The following is an 18,566-nucleotide window of genomic DNA, read 5'->3' on the forward strand; positions in this document are numbered from 1 at the left end:
GCCACTATTTTGGGGCTTAATACAGTTAAAATCGTTGGGCAGGGTTTATAAAGGTGGTAAAGTGTCTTATTTTTCATGTTAAGCGTTGTCTTGCTTTAAGACAAGTTAAGAGGGAATATGTCGCTAAGCTAGTGAAAGTCAATGTATCCGTGTAGCATTGTAGCATGCTACATGGATACATTGACTTTCACTAGCTTAGCGACATATTCCCTTTTTTAACTTGTCTTAAAGCAAGACAACGCTTAACATGAAAAATAAGACACTTTACCACCTTTATAAACCCTGCCCAACGATTTTAACTGTAATAAGCCCCAAAATAGTGGCATACCCCTTTAACTTAACCTGGGATAGCCTATACTTAATTTAACCTGGTTCACTCCTGATCCAGCCTCTAAGAGGTAAATAATCTAATAGAAGAGCCCGGAGAGGACTCCAGGCTCTTCTATTAGATGAGGAAAATGAGGACTTCTATTAGATGAGTTTCCTCTTAATTCAACCTGGTTTAATCCCATTTAGTAAAGAAAATGAGGCCTCCGAGCTCTTCTATTAGATGATTTACCTCTACCATGAGGTTAACTTGACCTGGTTTACTACTGAACCAGCTTCTTAGGGTGCGTTCCAATATGTGACCTTGCGTCCTCCACTTGTGCTTGTGGCCTCGTACCAGGAAGTAATAAGTTGTGATGACATCACTGATAACAGCATTTTATTTCAATATCTCGCAAAAGCTCAATTGTAAAGTCATTTTTTCATTTGCAAACTGGATCGTGAATGAAGAATAGCCCCCGAAAAATTGTTGTGGTTAGGCTGACAGCGGGGAAATGTAATTGTTTTCTCCACGGAGGCGGGCCATTAGCAAAATGTAAGGCCACAAGCACAAGTGGAGGACACAAGGTCGCATATTGGAATGCACCCTTAGTATCCCCCTCAGGATGGCCTTGGTCTGCTACAGTACTGTGTGCTGCTGGTGGCTCACTAGTTCCACGCCACCTCGTTACGAGGGGGCTGTATTTGCGTCTTTTATGTCATTCCATTGGTTAAAATCATGCCAGCCCGACGCAACTTTATCTTGACAACTAGACTGTAATTATAACAGTTTGCAGTTAGTCACCGCTGTGCTGGTAGTCGGGTAGAGATTTTCAGAACGTCTCAAGCATAGGCTATTAGAAGCATACATAGGCCTATCGTTAATGGATACTATTGGAAAAATCCAATAGCCAACTTATTAGCAAACGGTATTGCAGATCATACTTTGATGGTGTACTTCAACTGAAAACACGTAACCTACCGGTGGCTACCAGTTATCCTCTGCATCGTGGAGCAGCTGATTTCTGATTGATTTAGGACGAAAGTACAGCCCCCGGTCGGAACGAGGTGGCGTGGAACAAGTGAGTCGCATGTTGTGCTGGTGATGACGTGATTGTTTATTGGTAGGACCACTGAGGGTTAGCTTATACATCCACAAGATAAGAACAAAGAAGCTTTCATAAAATTTCCAAAAAGGTGTGTTAAGGCTCATCTGCAAAAGGGTAAAACTTAAAGGCTTTAAAAACCAGGCAGAAACGATAAAGGGTACCGTACCGTACCGAACAGGACTTGGAACACAAACAAATGAAGAAGAAGAGGTTGAATTGTGATGAGAATTAAAGAGTCTCCTCCGCGATAGAGAGAATATCCAGTGAGATGTTCTGAGACATGTGCCTGTGTCTCAAATGGCAGACTTGTGCACTTTGGGCACTACGTATATTTCTGTGCATACAGTATGGCACACTGACTGTACACTGAAAAATAGTGCACAAGTGTCAGCGTACTCTGAAAACATAGTGCCCGGAGTGCACAAGTGCGCCATTTGTGATACAGAAATAGTGTGGAAGACGACGATAGTCTGGTCTTTTTCCATCATGGCAAACCACACCTGACACCGAGTGTGCAGATCAGTGGCAGTCACCATGTGATTTGTGGCCTACACTGAGCTGGTTCAGGAGTACACTACGTTAAGTTCAGAGGTAAATCATGTAATACAAGAGCCTGGAGTCTTCATTTTCTGAAGAAAACTAGGTTTCCAGGCTCTTTTATTGGTTGATTTACCTCTTGACATAACCTGATTTACTCCTGAACCAACTCCTTAGTGTACGCCCCCCTGATCTGTCACTCCTGAGGGGTTAGACAGGGCTGCCGGCGGCGGCAGGCAGCTGAAACTTGGCCAGTACGACAATAGTGTGGAAGACAACTATACTCTGGTCTTTTTCCAGCATGGCAAACCACACTGACTTATGCCTCTTTTCCAGTGCCGGTTTTCTGGTAGGCCTACAGCTCGACAAAGCGTGATTCGACCGCCATTTTTTGCTTTTTGAATAGGCACGACACAGCTCAATCGCAAAGCAAAAAGTGGCGGCCAAGTCGCGCTGTAAGCCAACCAGAAAAAAGGCAGTGGAAAAGAGGCATTAGAGAGCAGACCAGTCGCGGTCACCATGCGATCTTCCACTCCTGGGGGGTTAGACAGGGCTGCCGGCGGCGGCGGCAGGCAGCTGAAACTTGGCCAGCAGGCTGAGGTGGTCGGAGGGGAAGACGTGGTTTGGCAGCCCCCGCATGGACATGAGCTCCGACTCCGACAGCAGACCCAGCCGGCCACACAGCTTCAGACTCCCTCCTCCACCACCCTGCCGCTCGTCTGGAAAAGAAATCATGCATGCAACAGTTAGAATATGACACGAAAACAATGAAAGTTGACTTGGAAGCCATCAATATTGTGATTAGAAAAATACAAAATATCTTCTAATAACATTTTCACATTTCACAAAAAAAAAAATCACATTTTGCAAAAGTAAGATCTACATTGCGCTTTTCCACTCTACTAAGGGCTTTTGAAGAAATACTACATGCAAATAATAGAACCGTTTTCAGATTAGAGAAATATCTGTATACGTATATGACCATGATGCATATTATGGGCCCTAAATTAACTTTTTTCACCACCTGTCAAAATGGCTCTTAGATCACACTAGCCAAGTGCAGAGAAATCACACTAGCCAAGTGCAGAGAAATCACACTAGCCAAGTGCAGAGAAATCACACTAGCCAAGTGCAGAGAAATCACACTAGCCAAGTGCAAAGAGATCACACTAGCCAAGTGCAGAGAAATCCCGCAGACTGTCCATTCCACCAACTAAACATTCCAACAACTAAACATTCCACCAACTAAACATTCCACCAACTAAACATTCCAACAACTAAACATTCCACCAACTAAACATTCCACCAAGTAAACTTTACCTGAAAAGTTTGTTGGTGGAATGGACAGTGTGCTGGATTTCTTTGCACTTGACTGACAACCCCGCTGGGATAACATCCTATGCACCTGGGTCAAAGACGAAACAGGGTTTTCAGGACTCCAAAAAATAAAACTGTCCCCTGACACCGTTCTTCAACTTTTTTGGGTACATTGGAGTGTAGAGTGATTAAGTTTATTATTTTCTGTTCAGAAAATAGTAAGGAACATGCATTTTACCCCATTTTCACCCATAAAATGTCATTCAGTGTAATACGGTGTTAAACTGTTGATAATGCAAAAAACATAAAGATGACGTTAAAAAACTGAAATAAGCTACATACCATAGTAAAGGCCTATATTTAAGGTCTTCATCAAACCTAAAATTTCTAGTAAAAGGCATTTGCAAATAGTTTTTGCAGTGTTTGTAGTCTTTCACCGAGTGCATTTCACCCATTTGGCTTTAAGAAGTTTTTCCACTGAAGAGAAAATCCGTTTAAAATGCACAATTATTCATTTGTTGTATGCCCCCGCATTTGTTGTGCTAAACAAATAAGTTTCGTAAGAATTTGACTTTATTTTCACATAAAAATGTGCATTTCACTGAATGACCACAACTATTACACTGAATGATGCCTTGGCAAAAAAGCCTATATAAACAGCTACTTTTCATTGCTATCATATTGTTACCATCATACTACAGTACTCAACGTCCTGAATGAGTGACAACAGAAATAGATGTTGTCAAATAATTGGTATTTTACTTAATATTGGGGCATTAAAATGTGTTTTGAAGAACTTCCAAGATCACAAGCTTAGAGATAGACTACTACTTAGGCCTAAAACAAAAAAAAAGAAATGTTTGTCTGTTAACCTGCATATTTCGGGGATTGTGACTTAGGGTGTTCTGATAATTCATGTACAACTTCCAAAATCCCAGAATCTACCCAGTAATATGGATGCTACATGGCAATAACAAGGTTATAATGGAAATAACAATAAAAGTCATAATTTCAAGTAGTATCATCATATTATTGTATCTTAGAGTAATATTGAAACTTATATTGCTGTTTTGATTCTTAATATACAACCATGAACTGATTACACTGAATGAAATGGCCCTTACACTGCATGTCACTGAATGACATCTCTTACACTGAAGGACGACCAAATACTTTTCACCTTATTTTTACCTTTTTACAAGCACACAGTTAGTCACCTACATGAGACGATGACTTTGACCCACAATGTTTACTATGTCTATTTAGAAAATATGCTTGTTTGGATGAATATCTGAGTATAAAAGTGCTTTTTGACATTTCACTGAATGACATCTGTTTTTGTGGACGCTGTAACCACAAGATAAAAATACAGAATTTTTGACTATTGAAGAACAAGATTCTCCCTTTGCATCATCACTTAAGGGGTCCCTAGGGTTCCTTTTGATGATGTCACATATTGTGTGTGACTATCACTTTTTATTATGATTTAAAAGCACCATGTTGATCTTATTACACTGAATGATATCTAAGGAATTGAAAATCCGGACAAAAGTCCCCAGATGATTTGAATATCTAAACAAAATGGTAATGAAGCGTGCTTTTGATACAATAACAAGAACACTTCTAGAATTATGCCCAGAGAGTGAAAAAAGAATTTTGATCGTCATTTTGCATAATTATTCAAGGATGTATTGATGATTTTTAAGTTCGGACCATTACACTGAATGACGTTTTTGCACTTTATGAGATTATTTAACACATACATTCACAATTATTTTTCTTTAAATGTTACTGAAATGAGACACCAGACTATGCTGTTTATCAGCATAACATTCAAAATTCATTAATTTACTTTTTTGATAGTTAAATGAGTGCGGAACAAAAAAAATGCACGTCTCGTCTTTGACCCACCTGCCCAACTACAGAGGTGTGCAAAAGCGAAGCTGAAATTTCACCAGCATTTGGTTGGTTAGCTGGTGTTAATTTAGAGCAGGGATGGGCAACTTTTATGATGAGGAGGGCCACATTTTTTCATCGCCACTATCGGAGGGCCACATTTTTTCATCGCCACTATCGGAGGGCCACAAGACCTCAAACTTGACTGCCACTCGAGTTTGAGGTGCTGTTGGTTGCTCACTGACAGGTGACAGCCCATATAGTTTGGAGGGAATAGAAATGTACTCTATTGGCGAACAGTATAATTACAAAGGATTGATTCAGTGGTCATTTTTTTTTTTAAAAAGGTCATTATTTTTTATAAGTAATGTCTTATCTACGGGCCGTACTGAGTGGTGAGGCGGGCCGCATGTGGCCCTCGGGCCTCCAGTTGCCCATCCCTGATTTAGAGGCCTGTGTATGACAAACCTCTTTGGTCTTCGTCAGCGTCTTCTTCCTTTCTTGCGGAGTAGAAGATATAATCTACGGTGACGCCGGCGTTGCTGTGGATGGTGCTGGCCTCTCCGCTCTCCTTCCAGGGGATAACGTGGCGATACGCAGACCTCAGGCTCAGACTGTGGCACGCCGTCGTGTTACGCATCCTGAAAATCAGGACAGTAGTTTTAATTTAACTGGTACAACTTTGTTCTTCACATCCCATTGTGCTTCAATCCGTTAAGACACAGTGTTACAAATGTGCTGTTACCAAAATGGCAATGACCAAGTCGTAGTGCATTACTAAAGGTTCTGTGTTGGGTCATAGCACTGTAGTACCATGGTAGTTAACTTTTTAATGACGACTACAGCGTGCCACTGAAGGCTGGGCGTGCATTATGGGGCTATTTTGATAGAAAACACCACATCTTCACTCATTCGCACTCTGGAAATCATGAAAATAGTTTTAATTACGCTTTTTGTTCTTTTTTCGGAGTGAGGTGGAGTGTTTTCATACACAGAGCTTTCAATACATTTCAAAATATCTTTTCATTTACATTTGGGTGCTTTTTTTTCTTATTTCAAAATGTACAATTTACGCCTTCATTCTTCATTTCCACCTGCTTTAATTTGATTAAACACACTACATACATCTTTGCCAACATGTTATACAGTTTACATACCTTTTAGTGCATGGCCGCTGGTCTTCGGGATCTAGAAAACAAAAATGTAAAGGTCAAGCACTTTAGACTGTCTATGTACATAGACTACTACTACTCCTTGAAACTATGCAGTGTTGTTGCTCCACACACAATTCTGTTGCCTACAATGACAATGACAATAAACTCTTGAATCTTATGAGGTGTTTACCAGGTGTGATGTCAGTGAAGTCAGGTACAGTATGAGATGTTTACTAGGGGTGCATTTCTCAAAACCAAAGTCGCTTACTACATTAGATACATTGTTGTTTTCAATGCATTTTCCCATTGCCAACTACCGAAGTTGCTAACAGGCTAACAACTTCTCTTTTGAGAAATGCACCCCAGGTATGGTGTCAGTGAGGCCAGGTATGAGGTGTTTACCTGGCGTGAGGTCTGTAAATCCAGGTATGAGTGCTAGATCTCTGGGCCGCACCAAAGCTGCCGGACAGAACCGCAGGCCTAGCAGGAACTCTGGACTGTACTTCAGTCTACCTGCAAAGGATAAAAATAACAAACACCAAAAAGTTTGTGTTAATGAGAGGTTTCCATGATTTAAAACAATGCTGCAACAGTATTAATTATATTTCTAATTGTAGCTACTGGAAATCCACCATCAATACGGTGTACGATGAAAATACATATGTACGTATATTAGTGTTCAGTGTACTAGACAGTAAACTAAGCCGTTACACAATAAGGACAAAAACACTAGAAACTACACCCACACAAACACGGAGTGCACTATCGTTTAATACAGTGGTTCCCAACCGCCCTCCCTCGCGAAGCCATCTTGATTTTAAGGGGTTTCATTTTAAATACCATATAAAGCCCATGTCGAATAAATGACAAAGCATGTAATTAATATATGCAAAGAAGCAACAAAATTTAAGTGCTACATTTAACATTTATGGGTCACCAAAGCTCACAATATAAAAATATGGGTCCCTGAAAAAAAAGGTTAGGAACCACTGGTTTAATAGAGTATGACGTCGATCATCATGTCTGTTTTAGCAAAACTTCACTTCAGACATGTAGAAGTGTTATCTTTTATCTGACATGTTTCGACGGTATAGCTTCTGTCTTCTTCAGAGGGTCACATGTGAGGTAAAAGGTAACACTGAAATATAAGGAAAAACTTTTTGCATGGACTGTACTGCACTAACCCGATGCTAATGGCTTGAACTTCTTTGCGGTGACGTATTGGCAGTTGTCATCGATGCCGAGGGAGAGAGGCAGGAGCGGGGAGTAGAGCTTCCTGGGGTGAGGCTGATACGACAGGTCCTCTTGGCCCGATATCTGATAAGAAAAGAGGAATTTAGGTTTGAAATACAATAAAGGTTTGAAATGGGGCAGGCGCGGTCTAATGGTTAGGGAGGGGGTCTTAAGATCAGAGGGGGGGTTCGAATCCCATCCTTGCTTCCATGCAAGACAAACCCAGCCCTCTATAACCTTTTTCATTCGAGGGGCCACTTCAACTTTTATGAAGTCCTCCAAGGGCCGTACTATGAACACAAACCAGGATTTCCCCCCGCTCTTTAGACCTGTATTGAAGGTAGCCACCTTTTCAACTGGCCCCACCTTCTAAGAAACCCCAAACTTCTAGAACAGTGGTTCCTAACCTATGGGTGGGGACCCAACCTATGGGTTGCCAAAGATCCACAGTGGGTCGCGAAGCCCTCTTGATTTTAAGGGGTTTAATTTTAATACCATATAGCCCGCGTTGAATAAATGACAAAGCATTTAAACTAATATGCATAGAAGCAACAAGATGTAAGTGATGCATTAAACAGTTATTCTATATTCGACTGGAGACAAATTGAGGAATAAAATGAGGACTAATGAGTTTTCGCAGGAAACAGAGTGTCATGTGAATCCCTCTCGTGCGGGTGCTCACGCGGTTGGGTCACCAAAGCTTACAATGGTAAAAATATGGGTCCCTGAAGAAAAAGGTTGGAAACCACTGTTCTAGAACTCTTAATGCACCCCCTTACCTGTGCAAAAGACAAGCCGCGCACCCCCACCCCAAACTTGTATAGGTACTAAAAATGATTGTGATTAATTGCAATGATTCTTGCTTAAGACACTAAACAATATCATAATGCCTTTACATGGGGACCAAAACATGCATTAGTTTGGTTTTGATTTGGACCAATTATAATGTTCATAAGCTAAGTTTTGGTCACAACCTCAACACAAACTAAATTCTGTGCACCCCCTGAAATCTCTGGCGCAACCCCAGGGGGTGCCCGCACCCCAGGTTAAGAACCACTGTTCTAGAATACCTACATTACATACCCGCACCCCAGGTTAAGAACCACTGTTCTAGAATACCTACATTACATACACCTACAGGGATGATGATGATGATGATGGAATGCTCACCGACCACGCTGGTAACCCGTGGTAACAGAGCTGTCCCAGAGTGATGAAGTCATAAAGGGGTAGATGGGGCAGCGAGTTGAAGTCTCCGCACAAGACGACTTCGCAGCCGCGGCCCATCATCTCCTTACAGCGCCGCACCACGCCGTCCACCTCCGCCAGCACCAGCATCAGCTGCGCCAGCTTGATGTCCCCTCTCCTGCGGGGGTGAAGATCGATTTGATTGTTTACATTTATTACACATAAATGAATAAAGACGCACTCATCAGATTTCTTTTTTGTTTTTTATATCACTTCTATGTTCTGCTCTATGTATTTTTTTTCTACATTTATTTTCCTTAACATGTCTTTATGTGTCTGTCTGCGTCTGTAACTGTGTAGGGTGCCATTTTGACAGAATTAGACAGTCCTGGATAAATAAATAAAAAATAAAAATACAGACGCAGCCATGGGGTAGAAGAGCAGGTGGGTGGTATTATTATTATTATTATTATTATTATTAAATGAGAGGTCACCTGGGATTGAAGAGCAGGTGGGTATTATTATTATTATTATTATTATTATTATTATTATTATTATTATTATTATTATGATATATGAGAGGTATAGACCTGGGGTTGAAGAGCAGGTGTGTGGTGTATTATTATTATTATTATTATTATTATTATTATTATATGGGATGTCACCTGGGGTTGAAGAGCAGGTGTGTGGTGTATTATTATTATTATTATTATTATTATTATTATTATTATTATTATTATTATTATGATATGAGAGGCATGACAGGTCACCTGGGCTTGAAGAGCAGGTGGGTGGTGGCGATGCAGATGGGAGGGAACCGCTCCTCCTGGTAGGTGAACCCTGTGGTTGCCGAGGTGACCGGCTGGAGCAGGAGCACGATGGCCACGTTGTCACGGTCCAGCACCTGTAATACATCCCATAATGCTTTTAGAATGGGATTTGAGTGTGCTTTTATGGTGGACTTTTAAAAAAAAAATTATTTATTAGCTTTTAGTTTGTATTATGTGTTTGTCTGCTCCTGTTGTTATTGTGTGGATGACCAGGGGCATATACTAAGAAGTTTGTTCAGGTTAAGTTAAGAGGTAAATCATCTAACAGAAGAGCCTGGAGTCCTCATTTTCTTAAGATTTCAATTGTTATCAATTAATTTCCCCCTTGGGATTTCTCTCTCTGTCTCACCCTCTCTCTCTCCCTTCCTCTCTCACCTCGCAGCCGTTCTTGAAGAGATCCAGCAGGCTGACTGAGAGCTGTGTGAAGCGGCTGTTCTGGAAGCAGACCGCACAGCCGTCCGTCTTGGAACCCGTCCGCCGCTTATACGCACAGGTGTACCCTGGTGGATACATGGGAGCAATAGAGGTTAGCAGCACAGGTGTACCCTGGTGGAGATCGCAGCATAGGTAATAAACACATTACAACATTACAACAGGTGTATACGCACAGGCGTAGCCTGGTGGAGATAGCAATAGGGGTTAGCATTATAGGTAATTAACACTTTACACTGTAATAAGTACTTTAGACCGCACACACAGGTGTATACACGCAGGTGTGCCCTGGTAGAGATAGCAATAGGGGTTAGCAGCACAGGTGTACCCTGGTGGAGATAGCAATAGGGGTTAGCAGCACAGGTGTAGCCTGGTGGAGATAGGAGCAATAGGGGTTAGCAGCACAGGTGTAGCCTGGTGGAGATAGTAATAGGGGTTAGCAGCACAGGTAATAAATACAATACACTGTAATAAGTACTTTAGACCGCACAGGTGTAGGACTGGGTACCGAAATTCGGTTCCTTAATGGAATTGAATGAAAGGCTAAGGTTCTACTTGGCATCGAAACGTGCCTTGGCTGTCGGTTCCACATTTCGGTTCCTAGATGTCCATCACGTCAGTTATCATTTCGCATTTATAACCCCAGAACGTTAACGCAGTCAGAACGGCAGCCGCTTCTGGCAAAAAATCTGGTAACATTAATTGTGATCATTCTGGCTTGCAGAGACTGCTGGCAGGCTACAACCCCCTTTTAAACAGGTCGTCAAATCATCTATGGATACTAACGCTGTTACGAGAGAAACTACCATCAGCCCATCTTTAATTTGTGTAGGTTTACCGAGAAGAGTAGCCTATTTCTAGCGTTTGTAGACGGCAAAGAATTCAAACTTTGTCTTCGACACAGCCACTGCGAGCCAAGAAACAGCCAGAGGTGTGCAAACGAAGCATTCCATCATTCTCACGCAGATGGTTACATCGGCGTATGAGGAAAGTAAAAGTCGGCAACACTGTTCACTCCACCATGACTCATCAAACAGTGTTGGGGACCTTTTCCCTTTAGTGGTGGGTGCGCGCATTCTCTGACTTTTTGGATTACACCGTGAATCATTGCAAAGTTTAAATTTCATGTCAATAAAATGTAAACTCATATCAGAAGCATCAGGTGAGCTCAGTCACTTTTGGCCGCGAGAGACTTTCTTTGTGCCACGGAAGGCAGTAACGTGTATTATTGAAACTGAAGACTTGATTTCTTCTATGTGGATATTTTTTTTCCGTTTGGTAGCCTATAATTACGGACCATGCAAAGAACTCGAAACAGAGCGCGCCCAGTGCTTCACTGCGTGCGTAACAAGCTATAGCCAAGTCGCCTCCGCCCGTTCCCCAAATCCGCCCGCCTACTTATAAGTGATAGCTAATTATGTATCCACTGTTTAAGTCAGGAATGGATATCGACATGATACGGAGTTCGTATGCATACAATTTGAAACGGTGATGACATTTAAAACTGAGTCAAACGGCCATAAACAGCATTGTAATGAAGGGTGTCGTAACGGCAGCATGAAGGTGGAACTTTAATTTCATGACGACATTCTGGCTAAAAACTTGCCCTGGCTGCTTCCCTGTTTCGCTTTAGGACTACAAGTGTGAACGAAATAAGCAAAACAGCATGAAGGAATAACAGTAGGCTAACGGAAATACCGACGTGACCTGAAATCAAGCGGGCGGAATTGGGAGCCTTTCGCCGGCGAATTGTGCTGAAACTAGATTTTGGACATGCTGGACGTTATCTCCAAATTACGATAGAAAGGGCCACCAATGTTAGCTAATATTGCTCATTACCTCATCTACACAGTTGCCGCTATCCAAAAATATACGATAACATAATCAAATAGTATTTGAAATAGTGACATTATCACGTTCACAGTGATCAGTGAAGTGGGCGGAATTTGGCGACCTTACTTGTTTTAAAAGTGTTTGCAAGAACAGCATACCTGTTAGCTACAAAAAACTGCAAAATTGCCTGATTTTAAGACAAAAGTTGGAAAAGTTTCAACAGGCCAAATCCTGACAGTCAACGGGACGGCAGTGACAGGTCAGACAGTACACCATGCTTTTCCATTTAACAGTCCCTGCGCGAGGCCAAAATCCCCTCACACAGGGCATGTTTTAAAAGGAGCATGTGCAGCGTAAAAAATGAAATATGAGTTTCTCCTTGTTTTGCCGCTCAAGTTGTCTGGGGCTGATGCAAAACTTCATGCTGGTTCAGTTTGTAATCAGGTAAATTCGCACGATTGTCTGCGCGATTGCCATGAACATCGACTGTATGACTATGACCTGATGCTCCGATGCAAAGATGCACAACCACGAAATGGATAGGGTTGGATTTAGATTGTAGTTCTCAATTTAAAATAAATTCCCGGGAACTTCAACTGGATAATGAGGTAGGCTCGGTGGTCGTTTGAGATTTTTAAACATTTCGTTCAGTGTTTATAAATTAGGAACCGAAAATGGCACCGTCAGGAACCGGCATTGAAACGTAGGTTCTGGAACCGGAACCGGAACCGAAAAATTCTGATCGGTACTCAGCCCTACACAGGTGTACCCTGGTAGAGACATAGCAGCAATAGGGGTTAGCAGCACAGGTGTAGCATGGTGGAGATAGCAATAGGGGTTAGCATTATAGGTATTAAACACAATATACTGTCCTTATCAGACCGCACACGCAGGTGAATACGCACAGGTGTATACGCACAGGTGTACCCTGGTGGAGACATAGGAGCAATAGGGGTTAAAATGATGCGTATTAATCACTTTACACTAAGTAGTACACACAGGTGTACACGCACAGGTGTACCCTAGTTGAGAGGGCAGCATGGAATGAGGATAGCATTATAGGTAATAAACACTAACACAATACAGTTGTAATAAGCAAGCCGCACAGCAGTCCTGCTTATAACCGCAAGTGTACCTTGGTGCAGATAGCAATAGGGGTTAGCATTATAGGAATTGGGGTAATAAACACTGCAACACAATGCCCCCTGAAGCTGAATGTAATATTAGGGCCAAAACATACCAAGGCGGAACAGAACGAACGTGGTCTTTCTGCTTAGTTTTGGCCGGCGTGTTTTTCTCTGCCTTTCACACTGACAGCGTCGGCGTGCGCGGCCAGTCCTATTCAAAACCCTCCCCACAGCCAAAGCTAGCATGCTACTTTGCCATTCATTTGAATGAGACACCGCCGGTCGCCGGCGTGAAAAATGCGCTTGAGTTCTATTTTCCAAATGCAGCGCGGCGCGGAGCCGGCTCCCGCGCCGCTGGTGCTCGACTACCGCTGGCGCTCGACTACCGCCGGTTGGTGTGTAAGGACAGATATGTTTCAATGCATTTTCACCGACGCCGGTAAAAAACGCGGCCGTTCCGCGACGCTTTACCGCCCTGGTGTGTAAGATCCCTTATATTGGAGCTTACCCATGTCAGTGAGAACCGGCTGCATCTGCTCCTTGAAGTGGTCCTCCTGTGCCTCTTGCAAACACAGAATCTACACATGATAATAAAAACATGATTAATTAATCTTGTTTGCAAGTATACAATTGTTCATTACAACCAAACAAATTCTGCATGATGCCAGTAAAGTTCAGTCAGTAGATTACTGATCACATGATAACATAACAGGCAGAAAGCAACATCAATATCATGCTTTAAAAAAAAAAACTGGATATCAGTGATATTGCCATTATACCTTTGGTGTATGATGCTTGTGTTTTCCTAAGATAGTTGGGAGGCAGGCTATTTCAAACTGTGATGTGCAATGCTCAAAATCATGCATGTTGTTGTCTTATGTGTTGTACATTTTGATATGTACATTTTTTAGCACACCCTCAGCTGGCAGGTGCGTAGGAGACTACTCATTCACAAATCACAAATTCGCTGCTTTTGTTTTAATACACAACATTTCGATCCAAGCGAAATGGTCCGTGTGCAGAAAATGTTTCCCTAATTGTCTGATATATAAATGTTTAAAAATAAATATCGCCCTATCGCGGCACTACCGTTAGGGCACTCATCTGCTACGCGGCTGACCCGGGTTCAGTTCCGGCCCGGGTCCTTACCCGTCTCTCCCTCCCAACTCCTTTCCTGTCTTTCCACCTCTATCGATTACATTACATTACATTACATTGCATTTGGCAGACTCTTTATAAAAGCGACTTTCAATATCCCGACTTTCAATATCTCAATAATGAGATATCCCATCTCATAAAAAAAACGAATAAAGGCTCGAAAAGCCCCAAAAATGTACTTGAAAAAATAAATAAGAAATGAATATATAATCCCGTCTCACATCTGGTTTCCATTGCTGTATCTCCTTGAGGATGCCCTTGAGTCGCGTGCCCCAGACCAGCGCCTCCTCTGGGCAGTAGGTGTACAGGTGGGGGTTGCCCTCCAGCAGGTCCTGGACACAAGATGATGGGTTTTTTTAATCATTTTTATTTTACTCAGTCATTTAACTGGATTACACCACACTCTTGATTAAAAGGTGCCAATAATAATACTGCCCTACAAAGCAAAAAGGCAGTAACTGCGCAGAGCTCAAAACTGAGTCAGTTGACTTTAAAATGATACTGCAATCTAGTGTAAGTGTTTTTTGGGAGATTATTGGCATGTGACAGTTTTGTTACTTTATATTACCACCTTTTTTGAAAATCAATCATTTTATTTTACTTTACACTTTGATATATATGTCATTAAAGTCATAGTAACACATCTAAAACAGCAATGCAGTTACTGCCTTTTTGCCTTGTAGGGCAGAATAGAGGTGAGGGTTGGCCTCCAGCTGGTCCTGGGACATAAGATGATGTTTATAAATTAATAAAAAATACTCAGTTAAAGGTTTGTAAAATCTTGAACATATTATTTGTATATTTTTTATAAAGCATGAATAAAATGTTGTTAATAACAAAAATACTCTGTTAAAAGGTTTGTAAAATCGTAAACATATTATTTGTAGATATTTTATTAAGCATGAATAAAATGTTGTTAATAACAAACACATGTGTTAATGTTTTGTTCATCATTAGTTAATTGTTTACTAAGTGTTTATAAGCAGACATTACAAGTGTTACCAATAATTCTTATTTTACTCTGTTATTTAACCGGATTACACCGCTCTCTTGATTAAAGGGTGCCATTAATAATAGAAAAGTGTGATACATGAAAGAATAATGTCTGCACACTTCAATCCCTGTTGTGTTTTTTTGATTTGCCAAGCTTTCGGTCCATATATTCAGTTTACTCAAACATCTCTACCTACATATCTTCTATTCACCCCTCCACACGAGACTAACCGACACCACCCACACCCACACCCACACACTCACACATACTCACACATACTCACACACACCCCTGGGCCAAGATTTTGTAGGACATCACTGTAAACTCAAACATGGACACGCACGCACACACGCATGCATGCACGCACACACACACACACACACACACACACACACACACACACACACACACACACCTGGGCCAAGATGTTGTAGGACATGACGGTGAACTCAAACATGGAGTCTGGTGTGTTCTGGCCTGCTGTCTTCTGCCCCTGCTGCTCCTGTTGCTGTGGTGCTGATGCTGAGGAGGGGGTCTCATCTGTAGTTCCATCTGGGGGGCTCTCTTCCACATCCTCCCAGACTCGCCACGTCACTACACACAAACGTGTTGTTGAAGAAGTGAAAAGTGAAAGACCATCTGGGGCCTATTATACTACACAGCTGGTTCTAGAGTAAACCCAGTTAAGTTAAGAGGGAAATCATCTAATAGCCCTGTTCTTAGGAAAACGAGGACTCCAGGCTCTTCTATTAGATGATTTACCGCTCAACTGAACCTGGTTTACTCCTGAACCAGCTTTGTAGTACAGGCCTCTGGGAAACTCCAACTCTCATTCATTGTGTGACACAGCACTGCACAGCACACAAGTGCACACAGCACACAACAAACTTGCATTTATGCCTCACCCGTGCAAGGGGGCAGCCCCAAAAGGGAACAGGCCGGCGGGAGGGTACCATGCTCAGAGTAACTCAGTCATGGAGGAGACAAGAGCATTGGTAATCAACCCCTCCCCACCAACCTGGTGGGTCGGGAGTCGAACCAGCAACCTTTGGGCTACAATATCTTCTCTTGCAAATACCTGTACTAAGTTATAAATAACCATCATACACATAAACTGTTATATATTGATATATTACATTTCCATTTACATGGGGCAGCGTAGGCCTCATGGGCTTTAGATCAGAGGGCTGCAGGTTCGAATCCCATCCTTCCTACACTACTACATGTAATGTTCAGCAGACTACCTTAATTTAGCCAATCACATCTCACCTTGAAACTCTGTGTTATCCTGCTGTGCAGGTGGATAGTAACTCATGGATGGAAACTGCAAACAAGGCCGATACACCACCTCAGTTAACCCTCGCCCTGCCGGAAAGTGAAAGCCCTGGACCGCTGTTGCTGCTGCTTGAGTTTGGCTTCCAAGAAAGCCTGCCTGGTCCAAGGGCGGCCAGTCATCCGTATTCGTACCGGGACAGCCCTGGGCAGCATCACCCGAGTTAAAGTGAGTATGTGCCACTAATTCGTGAGCAAGCCAAGCCTTCTGCTGCACGTCAGACTTGTCGTTTTTCCTCTTGGGGGCAGGCTCTCCTCCTGCCCGTGCATCTATAAGCAGCATATTGTTGTTGTCCTGCTGGTGGCTCTTCGTTGTCTTGTCGCCGTCTGTGTTCTCTTGTGGAGGTGCAGTTTCCAAAGTGCCCTGGAAGGTAACTTTGGGAGCTACTTTGTGTTCTGCCGCCTCCGGTCCCATCTCATCAGTCCTTCTCTCTAACTCCATCACCTGGGGGCATTTAGTTTCACCTCGCACTATTTCTGTTTTGCGATTCAAATAGTCTTCACCCGAGCATTCATTCGACAAAGGCGTCTGGTGTCCGCAGGCCAGAAGCTGTGGTAGTGTCCCTTCTTTATCCCATGCTATTTCTCCATTCATTAACACCACCGACACCACTTTTAGCAGGGACACTGTGTGTTGGGAAAAGAAAACGCTTTAATAGGAAAGCAGCAGTGTCACAAACCTTAATTACTAACTACTAAGATTGCAAACATCTTCGCAGAGCACAGAGATGTGTGAGGGTATTTTTAAATGCCCAAAACTGACCAGTGGGAGGGAGTAGCCATAATAGTTCTACGTGCTGCACGTGCATTGTGTTGTGCTTCGGCAGCCCCCCTCACTAACTAGCAAGCTAAGCAGAATTCAATGCCGCTAAATTGTGAATGTATCTGCGCGATTTCACGTGGTGTATCATAATTTAACAGACACGTAGACGACAGTAGAAGTAAACTGTTCATATTCAGCTCTAAATTCACGACTATGGTTGGTTCAAACAAGCAGATTAGCAAATAAACAGGTTAACAACAACTCTTGTCTGTTTACGTCTGCATGCATGCTGTGTGCTACATTTCTAACGAATTAGTGCTTCGCAGGACAATCGTGACAGCAACGCATCAATGAATAAATATGTCAAAACTATGTTGTTGGCCTACTACATTACCTGAGACACTTGTAATTACGCGACTCAGTGGATAAAGTGCATAGTACAGACAGCTTCCCAGCATGGTATGCTATGCCATTGCCATGGCGTGCTATCTGCTAACAACTGACCAACGGGTGTCAAAATAAAAGTTGCTCATGGGGACAGGTTTTTTTGTACTGTGGCTCAACACAGGAGGCCCTTTTTCAGTTGCCAATGAGCAGTGCATTCTTGATATTCACTTCAAATAGTTAAGACAGACATTCCAGATACATTCCAGTAATTTCAAACCATATGGCATATGTTTTTTTGTTTGTTTTTTTAAGAATAGTCTCTAGTCTCCTTAGACAGAAGGTAGCTGTACTGTATGTGTGTATGTGAGTTTCCCCCTGGGGGATAATGAAGTGTACCTTAACCTTGACCCTTGACCTTCCTTAACCCTATGCATTTACGAACTGAATTCATTTATTCAGTCAACCATTCAATTTGAAGATTTTTTAAAATGCTAATGCACGTAGAGATGCATGATGTGTATGAATGTGTGCTATATGAATATGATTATTAATAGTACTGTATATAAAGCACAGCTCTGCAATTTAGGGCAACGGGCCTCTGTTGGCACTGAAAGCTTTATTATTACAGACAAACAAACAGGCAGACCAATGAGACCGAAAACACAACCTCCTTGGCGGAGTTAAAAACATAATAATTAATCTAGGAATGGCCTTGTTTGATTTCCCATAAACATTTCCAAGTCAGATTCATTGGGAGGAGTAATACTTAGTTTTGGAATTCGGTAACACCTTACCAGATTAAACATTCATGGTTTAACCAAACACCCTCATTAACTTTGCATGAAGCCTATTCTATTGGATAGTAGCCTACAACTCAGGGAGCTTGGGTGTCACATAAACCCACGGAAGGGTATGGTTGCTAAGAATGCCCAAACATTTTGTCAGAGGACGACATTAGAGACTGAGAGAC

At 42.2% G+C, this 18,566-nt stretch overlaps 1 protein-coding gene across 1 annotated transcript; it reads right to left on the reverse strand.

Moving 5' to 3' along the window:
• Positions 1-468: 468 nt before the first annotated feature.
• On the reverse strand, positions 469-17,707 carry angel1 (angel homolog 1 (Drosophila)). The gene is made up of 13 exons (XM_063183425.1): positions 17,604-17,707; positions 16,384-17,073; positions 15,530-15,708; positions 14,342-14,452; positions 13,471-13,540; positions 9,946-10,070; positions 9,511-9,644; positions 8,723-8,918; positions 7,504-7,636; positions 6,722-6,832; positions 6,323-6,353; positions 5,634-5,806; positions 469-2,671 (listed from the first exon to the last, which is right to left on the reverse strand). Exons 1-13 carry the CDS (start codon positions 17,665-17,667, stop codon positions 2,496-2,498), a joined length of 2,193 nt encoding a protein of 730 aa, XP_063039495.1. The 5' UTR covers positions 17,668-17,707; the 3' UTR covers positions 469-2,495.
• Between the last annotated feature and the right edge of the window lie 859 nt (positions 17,708-18,566).

The sequence above is a fragment of the Engraulis encrasicolus genome, chromosome 19 (genome assembly GCF_034702125.1).
Source record: "Engraulis encrasicolus isolate BLACKSEA-1 chromosome 19, IST_EnEncr_1.0, whole genome shotgun sequence".
In the NCBI taxonomy this organism is placed as follows: Eukaryota; Metazoa; Chordata; class Actinopteri; order Clupeiformes; family Engraulidae; genus Engraulis; species Engraulis encrasicolus.

What these genes read in the sequence shown, in the direction of transcription:
- angel1 (XM_063183425.1), bottom strand. Translation starts at nt 17,667, where the DNA reads ATGCTGGGAAGCTGTCTGTACTATGCACTTTATCCACTGAGTCGCGTA. An exon ending in TACAGCAATGGAAACCAGAT is followed by an intron (nt 13,541 to 14,341) that starts GTGAGACGGGAT and finishes TATCATGTGTAG; the next exon opens with ATTCTGTGTTTGCAAGAGGC. An exon ending in GTTCAAGCCATTAGCATCGG is followed by an intron (nt 6,833 to 7,503) that starts GTTAGTGCAGTA and finishes TATCCTTTGCAG; the next exon opens with GTAGACTGAAGTACAGTCCA.